At 45.0% G+C, this 20108-nt stretch overlaps 1 protein-coding gene across 3 annotated transcripts in view; it reads left to right on the top strand.

Moving 5' to 3' along the window:
* The first annotated feature begins 1558 nt into the window (after window positions 1-1558).
* SNX25 (sorting nexin 25) overlaps window positions 1559-20108 on the top strand; it is a 131318-nt gene continuing 112768 nt past the window's right edge. The window contains exon 1 of one of the 3 annotated variants that reach the window (XM_047091819.1): window positions 1559-2247. In XM_047091819.1, coding sequence (XP_046947775.1) covers window positions 1840-2247 — 408 coding nt within the window. In that variant the 5' untranslated portion in view covers window positions 1559-1839. Of the gene's footprint in view, window positions 2248-13582; window positions 13645-20108 lie in introns of those variants that run through there. The other 2 variants (XM_047091817.1, XM_047091818.1) reach the window with 2 other exon arrangements.

The raw sequence follows: 20108 nt of genomic DNA, 5'->3' as shown, positions 1-20108 counted from the left end.
GCACAGCTCATTGTATGTAAATTATTCTTCATAAAACAATACTTACAAGAAAAGAAAATTAAAAAATAGTAAAAACACAAAGAATATCCACCACAGATATTTCACAGCTATCCATCTGTTGAAATAATGACAGATGATTCCTTATTGAAAAACAGTATAGTCAGAGGAATTTGAAAATATTATTTTAATGCTTATTTTTCTTTATGAAAAAATTTTTCATGTTTCTATTTATTATTGAAGGAGAGAGAGACAGAGCATGAGCTGGGGAGGAGCAGAGAGAGAGGGAGACGTAGAATTTGAAGCAAGCTCCAGGCTCTAAGCGGTCAGCACAGAGGCGGATGCGGGGCTCGAACTCATGAACTGTAAGATCATGACCTGAGCCAAAGTCGGACGCCTAACCGACTGAGCCTGCAAGGCGCCCCCAATGCTTATTTTTCTTAACTATGCTCCCTGGGAAGCAGGATATAAATCATTTTATTGGAAAACAATAGTGCTGTTAAACTGTTGAAATTCTTCAGGACTCCTACTTGAAGAGAGTTTTGAGACTTTGCTTTTGTTGCCCGTGTCCTTTCTCACTGCCTCTCTCAGTCTGTTTACCTCTCCTTCCCTTTCTTCCATTCCGGATTTGCCCTATCACCCATCCTTTTAAATCATTAACCTCTTTAGAATTCCTTCGTTTCCTTTCCAATTCTTTTTACCTATTAAAGATACAGCTGCTGCTTTCTTGGTCCTAGTAGTAATTTACTAGCATTTATCCAGCATATCAACATTTTTTTCAGTAAACATTATCTGTATATTAACGACGGGACCATGATAGGAGAATAGGAAAATACGTTCTCTAAAAACGATTTGGACCGCTTTCACTTGCGTGGGTAATAACATTTGTACTGAATCTCTGGTAACAAAAATATAGGGACTTGGAGCCAAAGTGATTATGGCAGCTGTGTACACTCCCTGGCACTAGGCCCACTTCTCTGGGCCTTTCCATAACTAGCAACTGCAGGCTTCATTCCTCTTCCACAGTCGTCGATCCCTTCCCTGAGGCGGCTGGGTGGGGAAAGGAAGGTCGTTGAGGGAACCTGTGTTGAAAGTGAGGCTTAGGAATGGTTTGCCCCCCGAATCTAAACAGCAGGTGAAAATAAGGCAGACGTTTGGGGAGCCCTAAGCAGGCGAAGAGGTTCCTTGTCAGTGAAGAGCCCAGAGCGAGGATTAAGGGATCACCTGAGCCGGAGAATTAATTACAAGCGCTTCTGACACCTGCGGCAAAATTTTCCATCCTCTGACGGTACCCTGGGGGGAGGGGAGGAGGAGGGCAGGGACTTAGCAGTTTTCCCAGCGATTGGCCGCGCCCCCTCCCCTGAGGGGCGGCGGCGCTCGGACCCCGCCCCCGCGCCGCGGGTGGGCGGCGGGGGCCGGGCGAGGCCGGGCACCTCCCACCTGTCACTCAGCGGGCCGCGGTCGCTCTCCGCCCCCCGCCTGACGGGCACCTCCGGGCCGCTCCCGCCCCCGCTCCGCCTCTGGCTTCGCCAGCTTAAGTCACAACGCGGTCCGGCTACCTGGGCGCGCCCGGCCGGACGGCTGCGGGGCCGGCGCCGGGTGGCGGCGCTGAGGGGTCGCTGAGAGGAGCTCGGCGGCGTCTGTTGGAGCCGTTCCCTCGGTGGGCCGCCGGCGAGGGCATGAGCGCGGACTGCCTGTGCCTCCGGAGCGGCGGCGGCGGCGGCGGCGGCGGCGGCGGGAGCGGCGAGGGGAGGGGGCGCCGCGCAGAGGCCACCGTCCAGGGCAGCGCCGGGGGACAGCAGGGCAGGAGATGTGCCTGTCCTTAGCGGTACAGGAAGCAGCATGCACCCCGATGCCACCGACAGCAGCGGCGCCGGCCTCAGCCTCGTGCCGGCAGCGGCCACCGGCGGCCGCCCAGCCCCGGGCGCCCCGGGCGAGCGGCGGCCGGACGCCCGGGAAGACGCGGCGGCGCCGGGGAGCCCTGGCGGCTGGAGCTGGCGAGTGTCAGTGGCGGTGGCCGCACTCGCCGCCGTGTGCCTCTCCTGCCTGGGGCCCGGTTGCTGGCAGGCGGCCGGAGGCGCGGGGCCGTGCACCGTCCTGCTCCGGCTCAGCCTGTACCTGGGCTGCGCCGCGGCCGCCTTCCTCTTGGGAACCCTGTTCTCCCTCGTCTGCCGGAGCCGGCGAGCCCCGCCGCCCGACTTCGTCGCCACCTGGAGACGGCTGGCCGCGGCCGCCCGCCGCGGGCCGGGGGTAAGTACCGGTCTCCCCGCTGCCTCGCGCGCTCGGGGCCTCGTCCGGGCCCTCCCCGCTTCCGGTGCCCGCCGCCCGCTCTCGGAGCCCCGGGTGGCGGCGGCGTGGCCGGTCCCCTCTGCCTGGCCTCCCGGAGAGAGACCCGGCTGGGGTTGGTCGGCCCGGCGGGGAGCTGCGAGCGTTCCCTCGGCCCGCGCCGGTGGGGGGTGGGGGGGAGAGGGGGCGGGCTCCGGGCTCCTCCGAGCTTGCGGGATGCTCGCCGAGATGCACGTTGTTAGGCAGTGTAGTTGCTCCACAGCCATCCTCAGGCACAACCTTGATAGCTGAATAATCCAAATCTTGAATGTTGCTCTGCAGTTGGCGAGGGGAGTCCCCCCTGTACGCACGCGCTGCGCCCTGTGCGGATCATGGTGTTTGCTGCTTCTAACCGTTTTCTGGGAGAGGTAACTTTATGACCTTTCACCGGTGCGGAAACTTGCTCAGACAGGCTCGTCTGGCTTAGCTCGCCCTGCCAGGACCTCTCACCCGAGGCTGTGGACACTTCTTACCGCGGCATCCTGTCTTCCACCATGTTGAGAACGCAGCCCCAGCTAGTTTCTGTGATTTTGAAAGGGGATGTCAGATAGCACTTCAGTCTGCAACAAAAGCAAAGGTATCCCAGGGAGGGGTGGGACAGCAGGGCGGTGGTTAGAAAATCTAGGAAATGAGAGTGTTTCAAATGAGCTCTTCTCTTCCTTAGGGCCAGACCGCTACTTGCTCAGCCTCCCAGCTTTCTCTCATACGTAACCCTTTAAATCAAATAAGGAAACTTGATTCTGTTGTAGCTTGTTTTGTTCGGGGCACATTATGCCGAGCCTGAGATTTGTTTCTGCTAATAATGTATTTAACACAGGTTTACTATGGGAATTATAACTTCTACTGCGGGAATATAATTATGAGTTCTATTTCATAAGCCATAGGTTACAGGGTAGTGTCTCTCAATAATCCGGTAAGGAAATAACAAACCCCACAGACCCATGATGGGTGAATTATACTGTTGTTCCAGGCAGTGGAGAAGTAAAGTCGAGATTTATTTGAGGTGTGCCTCTCTAGGAGTTGGTTCTTGGTAGAGTAAGTCCTTTCAACCAAAAGTTGGGTATTAATTGCTGGGACATGTAGCTAGTGACAGTGGCATTGGTGTTGGTAGGCAGGGCTGGCTGCCCTGAAGGTTAGTACTTTGGGGACAGTTACACAGCCTGTACCACTGCCTGTGAGAAATACCCTCACCACGGCAGGAACAGATGTCCCTTCCCTTCCCAAGACTGCTGTATGGTTTAACACCCCTTCTGACCGGGAGTTGCCTGACCACATCAGGAGCAAGTGTCTTAAGATCTACAGAGAGCTGTTTAGATCGGCAAAGAGTAGCCTTGCCCTGCCTGAACACTCTGGGTAGGACCACACAAACTGCTGGTATTTAAAGCCCATTACATCATACTTATTCATCCATATATTCATATGGAGAAGCACTCAGCACAACAGTTCTGCAGATATCATCTTGACATGGTTTCTCAAACTAGATCAAAACAACCTCAATTCAAAACAATATGGATTTGAAATCACAACAGATCAATACACAACATAATGTGGCACTAGCTGCTGGACTGAATGATACTGTCATGAAAATGAAGTTGCCTAAGCACATTCGGGTAAGGGAAATGGCAGTGGTTCATAAGGATATTTGTTAGAGGGATCATTATCCTCTGGGTTTTGTATTTGCTTATGATATGATCCACTTACTCTTGTAAAAATCATCACACTCTTCTCCAAAATTATCCTGTCCTGAGTCTGTCAGTTCGAAATGCAGCCCTGAGATAATGGCTGGAGGGTTGTAGGTAAGGAAGTCAGGCATCCTCACTCTGTAAATCCATCAGGAATTCAGTATATTAAGGTATAGGAACTTCTGTTTCCCTGGTATTCTAAAAAAAATTAGTAGTGTTTATTTCCTTTAAAAACCTTCATTTAACTATCCACTTTTTTCATATCTAATTTAGCAAGAGTTGGTAAGCAGATGTGTTTTTTTCTCATGATTTTTTTCTACAATGACAGAAAAATAAGGATCCAAAGATTTTACTGGTTGGCTTATTGATTTGTAAATGATGTTCCATTTCTTTTGAGCATTGTAAGAAATAATTTACTCCATATGTGTTTATCGAGTTTGGTTTTTTTGATGTTGTATTTATGGTTGAGAGAGCATGAGCATGGGAGGGGCAGAGAGAGAGAAGGGGACAGAGGATTTGAAGCGGGCTGTATGCTGACAGCAGTGAGCCCAACGCCCGGCTCCAGCTCACAGATCCTGAGGTCCTGACCTGAGCAGAAGTTGGAAGCTCAACCAACCCAGCCACCCAGGCTCCCCTACTGAGTGTTTTATATGAGCCAAGTATTATTCTGCAAGCTGGGGTTGAATCAATGAGACACACAAAAGCCCTACTCTCTGGAGATTATAGTCTTATGGGAGATCAGACAACAAAGGAGATATTTTTTGTTAGTGATAAATGCTTTTGAAACAAAAAATAAGAGTTAAGTGATTAAGAGTGCCTAGTAAGTGGGAGCAGGAAGTTTAGATGGTGAGGTCAGGGTCAAAATCCTGTAGCATTCTAGTCCTCTGAAGGCCTAGAAGCTGCATGTTGTGGGTTAGTTACCATCCTATTTCCTGGAAAATACATTTCCTCAAACCTCCCAACTCACTTATACTTCTGGGTAGATAAAACTTGGATTAGCATCCAGAAAGATGGTTTAGTAGAGGAATTAGAGAAAATAGTATTTTGTTATTTTTTTAACGTTTATTTTTGAGAGAGGTAGAGTGCAGGCGGGGGAGGGGTGGGGAGCGAGGAGGAGACTCTGAAGCAGGCTCCAGGCTCTGAGCTGTCAGCACAGTGTTCAACGCAAGGCTTGAGCTTGTGAACCTCAAGATCATGACCTGAGCCGAAGTTGGACGCTTAACTGAACCACCCAGGCGCCCAGAGAAAATAGTACTTTAAAGGTGACAGAACATGAAGCAGCATATGTAATCCTGAAGATTTCAGGTACTAGAAGAAGTGAAATGTAATTTATGGAAAGTAGATCATTGGTCATTTTTTTTGAACTTGGATCCTTATAATAGTCTTTAACGAGACAGTAAGTACATTAGAAACTTTACTTTCTACGTCTGTATTGTAATTGAAATGCAGATTTTTCACATAAAATTTTATATTTTTTTAACAGTACTGGTGCTATTTACTCAAGCCTTTAGTTGTGCTGTATTTCTAATTTGTGTTTAGTTTTATTTTGTTTGTTTCAACACTCTGTTCTTTATGAATGGAAGCATAAGCACGTGGTGTAGTGTAAAATATCTGTCAGTTCTGTGGGGGTAGCAGCTGGACCACACAGGTCATCTAACATATGTGGAGGGGGAGGCTGTTGAGTAGTAAACCAAATGGTGCCTCTGTAAGATACAGTGAGTACATTACTACAGAAATTTTGATTCAGCATGAAGGAAGGAATCGTCATTTGTTCTCACACATTTGAGATTCTTCTAAAATGCTGTCCTTCTAGCTGTCCGTCCTTCCTTCCCTCTTCTTCGTTTTCTTTTTGGTCTCCTATAGAGGAAAAAAAAAATGCATACATCGTTCAAAGTAGGCAGCTAAAAAAGCCACACTGAAAGCGAAAAGTGGTTTTTGTGTCAGGGAGTGTCTAAAATGCTTCTGTGTGTCTCACAGTGTAGTTATTGGCTGTAAACTCCATGTGATTAGGACCCCGACGGACACCTTTTGCTATACCTGTATCTAGCAGGAGCTCAGGGAGTGTTTGCAGATGATGATAAAATTGTCTGTTCTCACTACTTCATGCTTTTCCCCCTCCAGTTAATCCAGTAGTAGTAGTTGTTGGGCATCTGCTATGTGCAAGAATTTTTGTTTCATTTGGGTGGGAATTACTGCTGATTAAAGTAGTAACAATCATTTTCAACTCAGGTAGAAATAATATCCAGTGGTGTATTCAGGTCCTGAGGAAGCTTTTCTGTAAGGTCAGGAAGGTCTTGACAGTTGCTCTCTGGGCCCCACTTAGAAAAACGTGGACTTTGTGGCAGGCCAGCAAGCACACTGGAGCTGTGGTGCTGTGGGGTTGGCCTGCCCCGGGGGTAACTAACAGTTGTTAGCCCACCTTTGTTGAGCAGGCCGTCATAGCGTGGCGTTCCCGGTCCAAGGTTGTGTTTGGTCTTGCGCCAGGCCAGTTAACTTACCTGGACCAAGAGCCTCCAATTCACTGGTCACAGTTAACTTGACCTTAGCACCTCATCTAACCAAGGCAATGGAAAGAGAAATATGGCAGAAGCCAGTTAGTTTAGAAAACTTAGTTTCATTACTGGACCAGCAATACAAAGCGCATCTTCATATAATGGAAAAAAGGAAAATTATTTCTTACGTTTTGACAATAGGAAGATAAGAGAATAGCTTCTCTACCCATCAGTTATTCACATATAGTAAGGATTTTCTCTTTTGCACTGTAACTTGTTGGATGTTTCTTGATTTGTGTTCCATAAATTCAAAACTAAGCAATTAACGATGGTCGAAGGCCGACACGAGAATATCCACAAAAGTGAAATGCTTAATAGCATGTGGGAAACCAAAGTCCACTACTATATGAAGAAAACATTAATGAAAGACTTCAAAGTTCAGGCAGATAGAAAAGTTCAAGTGGTTTATCAAATCTAACAAGCATTTACTGAGTACCTGTTAAATAGCCGCTATTACGATCTTGTTAGATCACTTTTTGCCTAGCTGCTCAGTGCCTGTGCCAGGCACATGGTAGGCTCTCAATAGATCAGTTTTGCCTGCGTAAATGGATTATTGTTTGAGACGATAGCAAATTTAAGTATTCTACTGACTGTTTTTTAAATTTTTTTCTTAAAAATATTTTTTTACATGTTATTTTTGAGAGAGAGAGAGAGAGAGAGAGAGAAAAGCACGAGGGGAAAGGGGCAGAGAGAGAGAGAGGAAGACACAGAATCTAAAGGTTCCAGGCTCTGAGCTGTCAACACAGAGCCCGAGGCCAGGCTCAAACTCACAAACTGTGAGATCATGACCTGAACCGAAGTCGGATGCTTAATGGACTGAGCCACCCAGGTGCCCCTACTCACATTTTTAGGTTTAAAATTATAACCCCAGCATCCTGGAGAAGGGTCAGAACCTTGCAGTAAGCTCATTAAGAGCTTGGGAAATTGCTTTCTGGAAATGCAGGGCCATGTTTTTAGCGTTGGGGAGGATTCACAGATGAACAAGAATCTCCCTGTCCCTGCGCTCTCAGGCTGAGTAGATTGGATTGATAGAGAAGACTGGATGGGAGGGCAGATGTTTATAGAGACAGTAAAATATTCACACAGCAATCCGTGGTGCCAGTTGGCTTGGGTAGGACTTTTAGAATTCCTAAATGAGTTCTTTTAGAAATACAAAAGTTCTTTGAGTAAAACAAACTTAATTTAGTTACTTGAGGGGAAAAAGGAAAAGAAACAGGAATTAGGGAGACTATACACAGCCTCTTTGTGACTTTCCTTTATTATGCTAATGTGATAAAGTAATCCTCAATAATTTGATAATGGATAATGGCATAATATACTTACTTCAGAATATTTGTTTGCTAAAGTTTTAACTAGACGATTGAAGTCATGGTGGATAGTGGGAAAAATGTTTTTGAGGAAGATGGCTTTTTGAGAACCCCTTAAATCACAGGATTCTCCCTAACTGTCTGGTATAAAGGTTGTTTTCCTTTAAATTCACACTATTCATAATTTTTAAATTTTTTACGCAGATGATAACATTCACGTTTTAAAAAAAAAAGTGTAAAAGGGTATACAGTGAAATTTTCCGTATAGACAATATTAATAGTTGTTTATTCTTCCATATATACATTATGCATATACAAGAAAACACAAATATATATTCAAAGAGAGAAGTTTTGGACACCTATAATCTCTTGATACAAAAACAATGATAACACATATAGGACAATTATTTTTTAGATCTTCATTGTGAAGGCATTTTTTCTTAAGGTTAGGAAACAAGTTATATAGGAATGATAACTTCTAAGTAGGAAGATACATGATTAAACCTAGAACATAATAATGCTCATCAAACACAGGACATGTATGCTAACAAGTGAAGAAAGTGTTTATTTGAATTTACCAGACTGTCTAAAGGAAACAATTTTTATTTTCATAATTTATGAAAAAGTAAACAAATTTACAAAAAGTAAACAAAGCAAACTGTTGACAGAGTACATGTACCATTTAGGATTTGAGTTGCCCCTGAGTATACGAGATGAATCACAGGAGCTAGGATTGCAAAGGTACTTTGGGCCACGTTGTAGAAGTCTTCAATCGAGAGTAAAACTGGATTTTAGTCTGTGGGCATGGCAGCTATTGGCATTTCCTGAGACAGGAGTGATAGCCTCAGAGCTGGGCTTTACAAATGTTAAATGGAAAGTGATTGGGATAAACTCAGGAGGAGAAAATACCATGTTAAATGCAGTGGTAAAAAGAGTTAATGAGGCTGTGTGAATGGAGATGAAAGGCAATAAATTTGAGTGAGCTTTTTATTTGATGTAAAATATCATTAGTTATCATTACAGATAGGCTTAAGAATCTTTTCAGGAGTGTCCTAACATTCTCTGTAAACAGTAAATTTCGGGGCACCTGGGTGACCCAGTCACTTGGGCATCTGACTGTTGATTTCAGCCCAGGTCATGAGCTCAGAGTCGTGGGATCGAGCCCCACATTTGACTCTGCCCTGAGCATGGAGCCTGCTTGAGATTCTCTCTCTCTCTCTCTCTCTCTCTCTCTCTCTCTCTCTCTCTCTTCCCTCCCCCCTCCCCCTCTCCCCCTCTCTCCCTCTCCCCCTCTCTCCCTCTCTCCCTCTCTCCCTCTCTCCCTCTCTCCCTCTCTCCCTCTCTCCCTCTCTCCCTCTCCCCCTTCTCTCCCTCTCTCCCCCTTCTCTCCCTCTCTCCCCCTTCTCTCCCTCTCTCCCCCTCTCTCCCTCTCCCCCTCTCTCCCTCTCCCCCTCTCTCCCTCTCTCCCTCTCCCCCTCTCTCCCTCTCCCCCCCACACACTTCCCCTTCTCCTCTCCCCCACTAACACATGCCCCTGCCCCCCCCCCAATAAACAAACAAAATAGTAAATTCAGCCCCCAAACAAAGGGTTGTCTTGTTCACAAAATGAACACAGTTTCCAAGCTTGAATGTTCTCCTTGGAGCCTAAAGTCTGGTCATTTCCCGGGAGGTTGATTTCTCACTGTCTTCTATCTCAAGCTGCTTTTGTTTTGGGAGCATGCTGTGATGTCACCTTCGTGATTGAATGTTGCCTTCTTGAAAATCTCTTCTGTTTCATTTCCCAACCTTATAGTTTTGGGGGTAGGGAGTACCCCCAGATTCCTGAAAATGTGAATTCTTGTAGTCAGAATCATGCACATAATTGTACTAAAAAGGTGACTCAGCAGGTTTAGTACTAAAGGCTCAGGCTTAGAAAATGAACATTGTCTGTAGAAGGCTTTAAATATTAAAATAATAGCGTACAGACTTGTGTAAAACAAAAAAGTTGCACCTTTGCTTTTGGAAAAAAAAATTGCAAACTTGGAACTTACTTTTTTTACCCTTCCCTCTTCGGTCACTTTCTAAACTAGGGTTGGGGGCGTGGGTGGGAATGATAGGTGTGATCGGCAGCCCTTCTCAAGGGCTCTTCCTGGATACCCTGAGCCCAGGCCCAGTTACTTATTTCCATATCCTGTGTCAGCCCTGGGCTGTGTGCTTGTATAGTTTCTCCAAACACAGTGGAGCTTTCCAGAAAGCCCAGGGAACCGATTTGGTTGTATTTTGGTGGGTTTCTCAGCTCAGATTCTGCTTTGGGAGAATGCAGTTGGGAGTGTGAGGTGTGCCTGCTGTGTCCCTGGGCCTGACCTGTTCTGTGCGGTTACTACGGGCACTGACCAGTCCTGGTACATTTGTCAGGCAGCCTGGGGTTTCCGAGTCTGAATAGCTAAGAGCTGGATGTGAAGAAAAACGAATATGGTAACTCCAGATAAAATGCCTCTGGGGCCAAGGAGGAAAAGGAATGAATTGTGCATGTTTAGGATAAGAAACATGAACTTGTTTAGGCCACTGGGATCTATTTAGTAAGCTTTCAGTTGCAGTGTAGAATACTGCTCTTGGAAAATTAGGTAAGTTTTTGCAAATACTTCTTTCTTTCTTTTTTTTTTTAATACATTTTTTAAAATTTTATTTGAGAGAGACAGAGACCGTGCAAGTGGGGAGGAGGCAGAGAGAGAGGGAGACAGAATCCCAAGCAGGTTCTGTGCTGCCAGCACAGAGCCCAGTGCGGAGCTTGAACCCATGAAACCGAGAGATCATGACCTGAGCCAAAGCCAAGAGTCGGACACTTAACCGACTGAGCCACCCAGGCACCCCTACAAATACTTATTTCTAAAGTAACCTGAATTTCTGTAGTTCTCAACCACCTGTGTGTATGAGTGATTTTACATTAATGGTAGTAACTAAAATTTTACAGGTGTTTGCTTCTGTCTGCTCATGCAGAACCTTGGTCTGCCTTGCCCCTAGCTGCCCCTCCCCAGACTTCCGAGAGTCCATAGGAAGTGTCTTCTGTATTTGTGAATAAGCTCATTTATATTCCTTCATTTCTGGTGCCTGCAAAGCATTTGAGAGAGGCTTCTCTGCCATCACCACTGTCAGTCTGTGAAAAAGCACATTTCTTTTTGGGCTACTAGGGTCTCAATCCCCCAAAGCTGGATATCCAGGTGTGCTTAGTCCTTTTTTTTTTTTTCCCTCTGAGCCAAAGCCCCATTATGTACTTCATAGCAGCTGAAGTGTAGCCCTGTTTCTCTAGAGTATGCATCTCAAAATTTTTTTCACCTTGTTATAGAAGCTGAGGAACGAATGCTCCTGTTGGCATTTCCTGTGAAGACAGCCCCTTCCCTTTTGTCCACCTGGCCAGGAGCAGCCCTGGGAAGCCAGAGCTTTCTTTCCTAGTATCAAAGCTTTCTGTCTGTAGCCTTGAGCCCATATCTACAAGCCACCTCCCAGAAGGTATCATTACCCTGTGCAAGTTAGTTCTTAAAATATCTACCTGAGGGCTGCATGCAGGCTTTGCCAACTTGTTACACATGGAATTAACATCTTTAAGTATTCCAGAAATTTCAGTGTGTTTTTTCTGAGACAGTTAATCTCTTTTTCCTTCTGATTTTCTTTTTTCCTGTTTCATTAAACCTTTCTGAGATGATCATCTCTAGGTAAATTCAGGAAGTTGCTTTGTTTTCCTGATTTGAATTATGGTGTTCTTGAGTTTTCTTTTTTTATTATCTCACTCTTAGGCAGTCTCATCCTTGAGCCCCCGTAAAAACCATCCCTACACTCAGGATTAGAGATTTATTCCTCTCTTTTTTTGGGCCTCAGACTCATTTATTCAACTGCGTGACTTGACATTTCCATTTGGCATTTGTCGTGGTGCCTGAAACTCAGCTAGTCCAAGTGTCCCCATCCCTCTTCCATTGTCCTCTATGTCCATGACTGGCACCTCCAAAAGTCAGGTCCCATGGCCAGAAGGCTTTGAGTTCCCTGGACATCTCCTTCTCCTCACTATGCATATGCTGTCCATCATCAGGTCCTGCCTTCTTACCTCCTGAATGTCTTGCACCCATCCCCTTCTTTCCATCTCTTCTGCTTTGTCCCTGTTGCCATCATGTCTCACCTAGATGGCTGCAGTAGCCTCTCAACTCCTCTCTCTGTCTCCTTGTTGGCACTTTATTTATATTTTTTATTTTTTTAAATTTTTTAAAATGTCGAGCCTGACATGGGGCTCGAACTTGTGAACTGCGAGATCATGACCTGAGCTGAAGTCAGATGCTTAACCGATTGAGCCACTCACGCGCCCTGACCTTGTTGCCATTTTAAAAATGCGAACCTAATTCAATCCATCTTCAGCAACAGGTTTAATTAAAATCCGCTAGTGGCTTCCTGTTCTTCCCAGCTCTTCAGCCTCCTCTGTCTTCACTACCTTCATCCTCATACTCCATCCTTAAAGGGCCATGCTCCCTCCATCACTGGCAACTTTGTACATTGCCTCCTTCGCGTGGAGCAGCCCACTGCCCCCTTACTTAGTGAACTGCTTCCCCAGACCTCAGTCATCACTTGTGCAGGGAGGGTCTCCCTCTCTGCTGTGTGGATTCTCCTGGCACCACATACCTTTTCCTTACTGTACCTACCAACGGCTGTAATTTTATATTCCCTTGGATGATTCCTTGTCTGTCTTGATCTCCACAAAGGCAGAAACTCCCCTGTATCTTTAAGAGCATGATTAGTAGGTGAGCAATAAATCTTTCTTGACCAAATAAATAACTGGGCATTAATAGAGCATTGACAATAAGAAAATGGTTTTGGAGCCACTCTTCTGAATTTGAATCATGGCTCTGCCCTAATAACTGTGAGTATGGGCAACCTGCTTAAGATTTCTAGACCTCATGCCTGGGTGGCTCAGTTGGCTAAGTGTCCGATTTCGGCTCAGGTCATGATCTCACAGTTTGTGGTCTCGAGCCCCACATTATGTTCTGTGCTGACTGCTCAAAGACTGGAGCCTGCTTTGGATCCTATGTCTCCCTCTCTCACTGCCCCTCCCCTGCTTGTGCTCTGTCTCTGTCTCTCTCAAAAGTAAATAATAAACATTAAAATATTAAAAAAAAAAAAACATTTCTAGAGCTCAGTCTCCTTATATGAAAAATGGAGATAATAAATACTTTTCAAGGGTTATTTGGAACAATGTTATAGTATTTGAAAATACAAATTCTAATATTTGTAAAAGTGTTTTGAATATAGGAGGTGTTAAATAGTAGATTTTGCACTATCACTTTTAAAAAAACCTTTTTATTGTAAAATAACAAATGCAGATTCAGAAAATCACAGAAAATAATGTATAGTTGGATGAATGATCATAAAGAGAACACCCTTGGAACTTCCAGAAACTCCAGAAGCCCCTCTGTATTTCCACCCAATGTCAGCCCCTCCTTTTCCACTTAAGTAACTCTTGACTTTATAGTATTCACTTCCTTGCATGTTGTTATGGTGTTATCATTCAAATGTGCATCAGTGGACATGATAGGTTTTTTTCCCCCCATTAAAAAAAAATTAGTTTCTCCTCTATCCTTTTCCTTATGGGATATCCTTATCCTCTTATCCTCTGTCCTTTCTTTGCAATTTATTTGTGAAGAACCTGGAGCGTTTGTCCTGTGGAGTATCCTGTGGTCTGGATTTTGCTGATGACACGTGAATGATGCAGTTCAACATGTCCTCTCCTTTGTCTGTCCCGCAAATTGGCAGCTGGATCCAGAGGTGTGATCAAACTTGTGTTCAATCCATTTGACAGACTATAGGTGGTGGTGTGATCTTTCATTGGGAGACACAAAACATCTTACTGACTTTTGGTTATATCAGTAGCTGCTGATGCTTGATAGCTACATCCACTAATTTGTTGGGGGTGACAAAATGGTAATGTTCAAATTCTGTCATTTACTTTTCATTTATTGCTTTGAATACTTTTTTTTAATTAAAAAATTTTTTTTAAGTTTATTTAGTTACTTAGAGGGAGAGAGAGAGAGAAAGAACAAGTCGGGGAGGGGCAGAGAGAGAGAGAGAGAGGGAGAGAGAATCCCAAACAGGCTCTGCACCGTCAGCACAGTGCAAAGCCTGATGTGGGGCTTGGACTCACGAATGGTGAGATGAGAACTGAAGCCGAAGTCAGACATTTAACCAACTGAGCCATGCTGGCACCCCTGGATACTTTTTTAAAAGAGACCTGTTTCCCTCATCTATTTGGTTACACAGTGGTATACAGTTCATATAGAAAAGCAGAGCAAATGCTAGATTTTCCCCCATTATTAGTTTCTAAAATGATGAGTTGGTTCCCCAACATCCTTTGAAGGTAATCAATTAGTTATGTGTTTTGAAAAAAGAATTTACTACGAACTTGCAGATGAGAACATAGACAGGTTTTGATCAGTTGTAATTATCTTTTTTGAAGCTTCTATAATCCCATCTTTGGCCCATGGGAGCCTTTTGAAGTTGGCTCCAGAGACCTTTCTATATGACCCTACCTTTTGATATGACCCTAATTAGTTTTTAGAGTTTTCTTGCTGTCTGACATAACCGGATATTTCAGGTTCATCTTGAGCAGTTTCTTCTCACACCTGGACTTAGCCATTTCTCCAAAAAGAGCCCTGATTTCTTTTAATGGGAAATGGTATTTCAAGAACTCATTCTGCCTCAGCTCTGAGTAGCACAGCCAAGACCCGGACCCAGCTGTTGGGACTTGATTTGCTTTATTTGTTTGTAGGGTGACCAACCGACCTGATTTGCTTCCAACTGTCTTGGTTTTAGTACCAAAAGTTCTGTGCCCCAGGGGAAAAAAATAAAACTCATTCTAGGTGTTAAGGAGGCTTGTTGCTATTGGTTTGGTCATTGTTTCTTGGCTTTCTCTATGGAGAGATCTGGAAAAGTGTTTTGCAGAGAATTCTCTCAGGTGTTAGCTTTATTTATTTCATAGGTCTCCTTAAAGGCAAGTAACACTTTCAACAGTGCTTTGTAATCATCTTTGCCACTTGCTTATCGTAGCCTATCTTGGCATTGTTAACGGGTTCAGGGAAATAGGTTGTATGGTCTCCATTTAATTCATTGCATTCCAGTCTATGGTTGTGTATTCAGTGGACACATACGAATATCAAAGAGTAAATGCCTTAGTAATTGCTGTAACTAAACTTAATATTTATTGTACATACTGTGTGCAGCTGGATGTATTACCTAATTTAAGTTTTAAACCTACCATGTGAGTTAGGACTGTTCATCTCATTTTACAGATGGGAAAACTTAGATTTAGAGCAGCTGAATACTCTATCCAGTCCACATAGCAAGTGGAGGAACTAAGAATTAAACCCAGGTCTCTCTTACCCTGGAGTCCATACACTTAACCACTTTATTACCCTTTTAATTATTGAAGATCAATCTCACCTGATTGAGGTTTAAAAAAATTTGAAATTCTTTGGGATGGTTCTAGGATTTGTTTAGGAATTGATGTCACTTTAGAAGTCTCCGGATGAACTAGAATCATGTCCCAACTACCCCTTCTATGCTCATGATGATCATTTCTAATTGAGTAAGGCTGTTTTTGTTTTCCTGCTGAATCTGGATGAGGCCTCAGAATCCTTTTCAATATAGTATTCCAGGCAATTAGTAAATATTTACTAGAGTTGGCACATAATGTGAAACCCATCTGCCATTCTGAGTGAGAACCTCCGAGAAGGGCAGTGATCCCTCTGGATTCCTGTAGCACATTTCTGTCCCTGTATTACTGTCATCATTGTGCTGTATCATAAGTCAGTCACACACTCTTCTCATCTGCTCTGGTAAAAACTAGTTTTCTAAACTATGATCCATAAATGCTTAATTCTTGGAGATACTTTTAGGTACACTTCAAAAACTAGAGGCAGGATGAGAGGCTTGTTTCATCACATAAATTTGAAAAACTAAGTTCTTGAAACTTTCTATTTTAACGTTGAGAAATCCTATAATAAAGGTATCTGTTAAACTGTTTTTTTTTTTTTTAAATTTTTTTTTTTTCAACGTTTATTTATTTTTGGGACAGAGAGAGACAGAGCATGAACGGGGGAGGGGCAGAGAGAGAGGGAGACACAGAATCGGAAACAGGCTCCAGGCTCTGAGCCATCAGCCCAGAGCCTGACGCGGGGCTCGAACTCACGGACCGCGAGATCGTGACCTGGCTGAAGTCGGACGCTTAACCGACTGCGCCACCCAGGCGCCCCTCTGTTAAACTGTTTTTAACCCTGTGTTTTTGGAGTGCCTAGTGGCTCAGTGGGTTAAGCGCCCACTCTTGATTTCGGCTCAGGTCATCATCTCACAGTTGGTGATGACATGTTGGGCTCTGCCCTCAGAGCATGGAGCTTGCTTGGGATTCTCTCTCTCCCTCTCTCTGCCCCTCCCCTTCCTGCCCCCCTTCCCTACACGGTCTCTTTCTCTCTTTGAAAATAAATAAACATGAAAAAAACTTAGACCCCCTGTATTTTCTACATGTGACCAATCCCTATCCCCCCCCCCTTTTTTTATTAAACAATAAAGACATCTATTGAGAAATAATACACAATCTAAAGGTCTAGAGGTAGGACAGGCCCCTTGTGGGGAATGTCAAGCCTCCATCACCATTGCTTGTATTTCTTCTGCCCTCTCCTGAGGTGGATTAACTCTTAGACTAGTGGCCAGATGATGGTAGCAGCCTCAGGTACCACAGCCACATCAGATGATATCCAGAGGAAGAAAGTCCCTTTTGGGAACAAGGAAAAGGTTACTACAAATGCCTCTGGCAATCTTCTCCTCACATCTTACTGGCTAGGTTTGGGCAAGGGGACAGGGTTTCTGTGATTGACCTGGGTCAACCTTTAGAAAGGAAAGAAATTAGAGTCAAAACAATAAGTACTTCCTAGTTTTCATGACTAGGGCTCACCTGTCTTTTTAGCCTGTCTTCCACACTTCTGCTCATTCTTAAATCTACCTTCTGGGGCGCCTGGGTGGCTCAGTCAGTTAAGCTTGATTTTGGCTCAGGTCATGATTTTATGGTTTGTGAGATCGAGCCCCTTGTCAGGCTCTGTGCTGACCGTGCAGAGCCTGCTTTGGATCCTTTCTCCCCTCTCTCTACCCCTCTCCCCCTCATTCTGTCTCTCTCTAAATAAATAAATATCAAAAAATATATATACCTTCTGTTCCTGAATTTACCCTCGTGTGGTGTATGTGCGAGTAACCACATGCCTCTGGGAAGGCCACAGTCCCCGCTTTCTGACCTTTCACTTCTGCTTGTTAAAGACCCATTTCAATTGTCCTTCCGTCCAGTCAACTTTACCTGCTTTTTGGTTCTGCCCAGTAAATGTTTATTGTGGCGAGGAGAGGGAAATGTCTGGGTTAATTCCAGGGTCTGGCATGGGAGGATGAATGATTTCAGGAACCATTAGTGCAGGTTTGGAAGAGTGGTGGGTAGTGGGTTTTTGCTGTGTAGATTTTGAGAGGCCCGTGGATATGTTCAGCCTGCAGTTAGGTGTGCAGGTCTGCAATCTGAGGGGGAGGCCAGGATGAAGGGAGTAGATTTGTTGGCGGTCTGGATACAACACGGTAGTCAAAACTATAGGGTTGATGAGACTGCCCAGGACAGCCTGTAATGGTTGAAACCAGGGAGCCAAGGGCAGGCCGAGGAGGAGCCGTCCGCTGCGGTGTGAGGGCAAACAATGCCGAGACCATGCGTAGGAGAGAAGAGGCAAGAGAGAAGCAGGGAATAAGTGGCAAGTAGCGTCAGGTGTAGCAGAGAGGTCCAGAAGGAGGACCGAGAAGTGTCCACTGGGTCTGACAACTGGGAGGGTCTTTGGAGACTTGTGACAGTGGTGGTTGGGGAGGCAAAGATGGATGTGGGGGCAGAAATGATATCCTTGTGGGTGAAGAGCGAGGAGGAGGTGAGGAAGGAGAGACAGTATGTGGACGGTGCTCTCTAGAAGCTTGACTGAGGAGGAAAGAAGAGAAGGGAGCATTGATAGGATTGTGTGTGTGTTGGGGGTCGGGGGGGGCTTTTTGTTGAGTGGAGAGATGTAAACACATTTTCGGGTTAAAGGGGAATCTTGAAAAGGAGACCGGAAGGGCCTGAAAGTCTCAGCTAGAGAATGATTGATAGGGTGGTGTCTTGGCACACAGGACCAGAGCACGGGTGGAGGGTTTGGGCTTGTGACTAGTGGGAAAGACGTACAAAGGGGAGGGTATAGAGAGAACCTCTTAGGAGGTTGGCAGGGAATTCAGATGTTTCAAGCTGGCCCCTACTTTCTTGGTAAGTAGGAAGTAAAGTTAATTGCTGACGGTTAAGAGAATGACCCGTGCAGAGGGTAATTTGAAGATAGGTGGCAAAAAGTTTGGGGGAAAAATAACTATTGGAGAAAATACCAGCAAAGTCATTTATCGAGCCCTTACTATAGTAAGTATATTCTCATTTAGTCCTCACAGGGACCCCATGAGATAGTTACTCTTAGCCCCATTTTGTGGACCAGGAAACAGTTTTAAAGAGGTTAAGTGACTTTCTAAAGGTGTCAGGTTATGAACCAGGGATCCAGGCTTTTTCTGACACTGGAACCAGCCTCTCAGTCTTTATGCTCTACAGCCACACAGTGGGGAGGAAGCCTAGCAAGGATAAGTGGGCAGATTGTTTAATTTATTTAGTTTAGTTTAGTTTTTTAAGATATGAGCACAGGAGTTGCAATTTTATTTTTGTTATTAAAATTTTTTTAAAGTTTGTTTATATATTTTGAGAAATAGACACACACACACACACACACACATACACACACACAGCACGAGTTGGGGAGGGGCAGAGAGAGAGGGGGAGAGAGAATCCTAAGCGGGCTCTGCACTGCCAGCACAGAGCCCGACTCGGGTTCTATGAGATCCTGACCCAAGCTGAAAGCATGACATGACACTTAACTAACTGAGCCACCCGGGGTTGGGTGGGGGGGGGGGGGGGCCCTGGGCAGATTGTTTTAGAGTTAAGTGCAGTTTGTGGGTTGGAGGCCAGGAGAATGTGGTGACGCCCATTGGCATGGTTGTGATACGTCTGCAGGAGGAGCACTCGGCTCCTGCAGTGGAGCCGAGAAAGAGCCAGGCCGTGGGACAGACCAGGGTACAGGAATCCTGATGGGAGCTGCTCAGGTGTCAGCTAAACCAAGGAAGGAACCGAGGCCAGGAGGGAGCTTAGAGGAAGGGGACGGGTAGAAGAGATTGTAAGTCTACTAAGAAAGACCTTGAGGTGGCCACGAGAAAGGGGGAGAAGAGAGGAGGGTCCTGGAGCTGAGGAGCCAAGGCCTCGTGTTGTGGATGTGATGTGCCCTGATGTTCCACGTTGTTCATCTTCCTATTTCTTTTGTGGCTGAAGTAGTTGCGTCCAGAAGCTCTCTGACAAAATGGTGTCTGAGAAGAAAGCTTGCATTGTACATTATGAAATCAGGCAGTGGGAGAGACTAAGGGTGTGTAGAGTGGGGGTGCTGTCTCTTGACTGGCCCAAGGTCAGCTCTGGCAATTCCAGTGTCCCTTATGGCATTTGCTTGGAACTGTACTCAGGTGATTTTTACCGATTAAAGGCAATAGCAGTTAGGTAATAACATGGTTGTTTTTCTTTAGAGGAGCTTTATTCAGTGCCTGTACTCAGTGTAGGCCATTCTAGGACTACAAATACTTTTTGATTCAAGCACTACATTTAAAACTACCTCTTGGGGAGCCTGGGGGGCTCAGCTGGTTAAGCTTCTGACTTTGGCTCAGGTCAAGATCTCACAGTTTGTGAGTTCGAGCCCCGCAGTGGGGGCTGATAGCTCAGAGCCTGGAGCCTGCTTTGGATTCTGTGTCTCCCTCTCTCTCTGCCCACCCAGGCGCCCCAGAAGTTTTGTTCTTTGAATTTTAACTTGAATTTTTGATGGAAACGGTAGGAATAATTTTTATGATCTACATCTATGGTGGGACAGTTAACTTTTTACCCATTAGTTAGAAGGGACGTAAAGTCAACTTCTTTGAATAGTTTCCATTGAATTCATTTTGATTTTATCCAACCAGTGTTTTTATGGCAATAATTCATCTCCCACATTTCAGTATCTTGTATATCTGTGTGTTGCCTGGGCCACACTGTACATGGAGCTCAGCTTTTTGCTTTAAGGGAACTATGGAAATAGAGATACTACTGAATTAGATTACCATATAATATTTTTCTAACTTGG

Source organism: Lynx rufus, unplaced genomic scaffold (assembly GCF_022079265.1).
Source record: "Lynx rufus isolate CCGP_SWC_20201006 ecotype Redwood Valley unplaced genomic scaffold, mLynRuf1.p SCAF_3, whole genome shotgun sequence".
NCBI lineage: Eukaryota > Metazoa > Chordata > Mammalia > Carnivora > Felidae > Lynx > Lynx rufus.
This window is presented reverse-complemented; position numbering and strand designations above follow the sequence as displayed.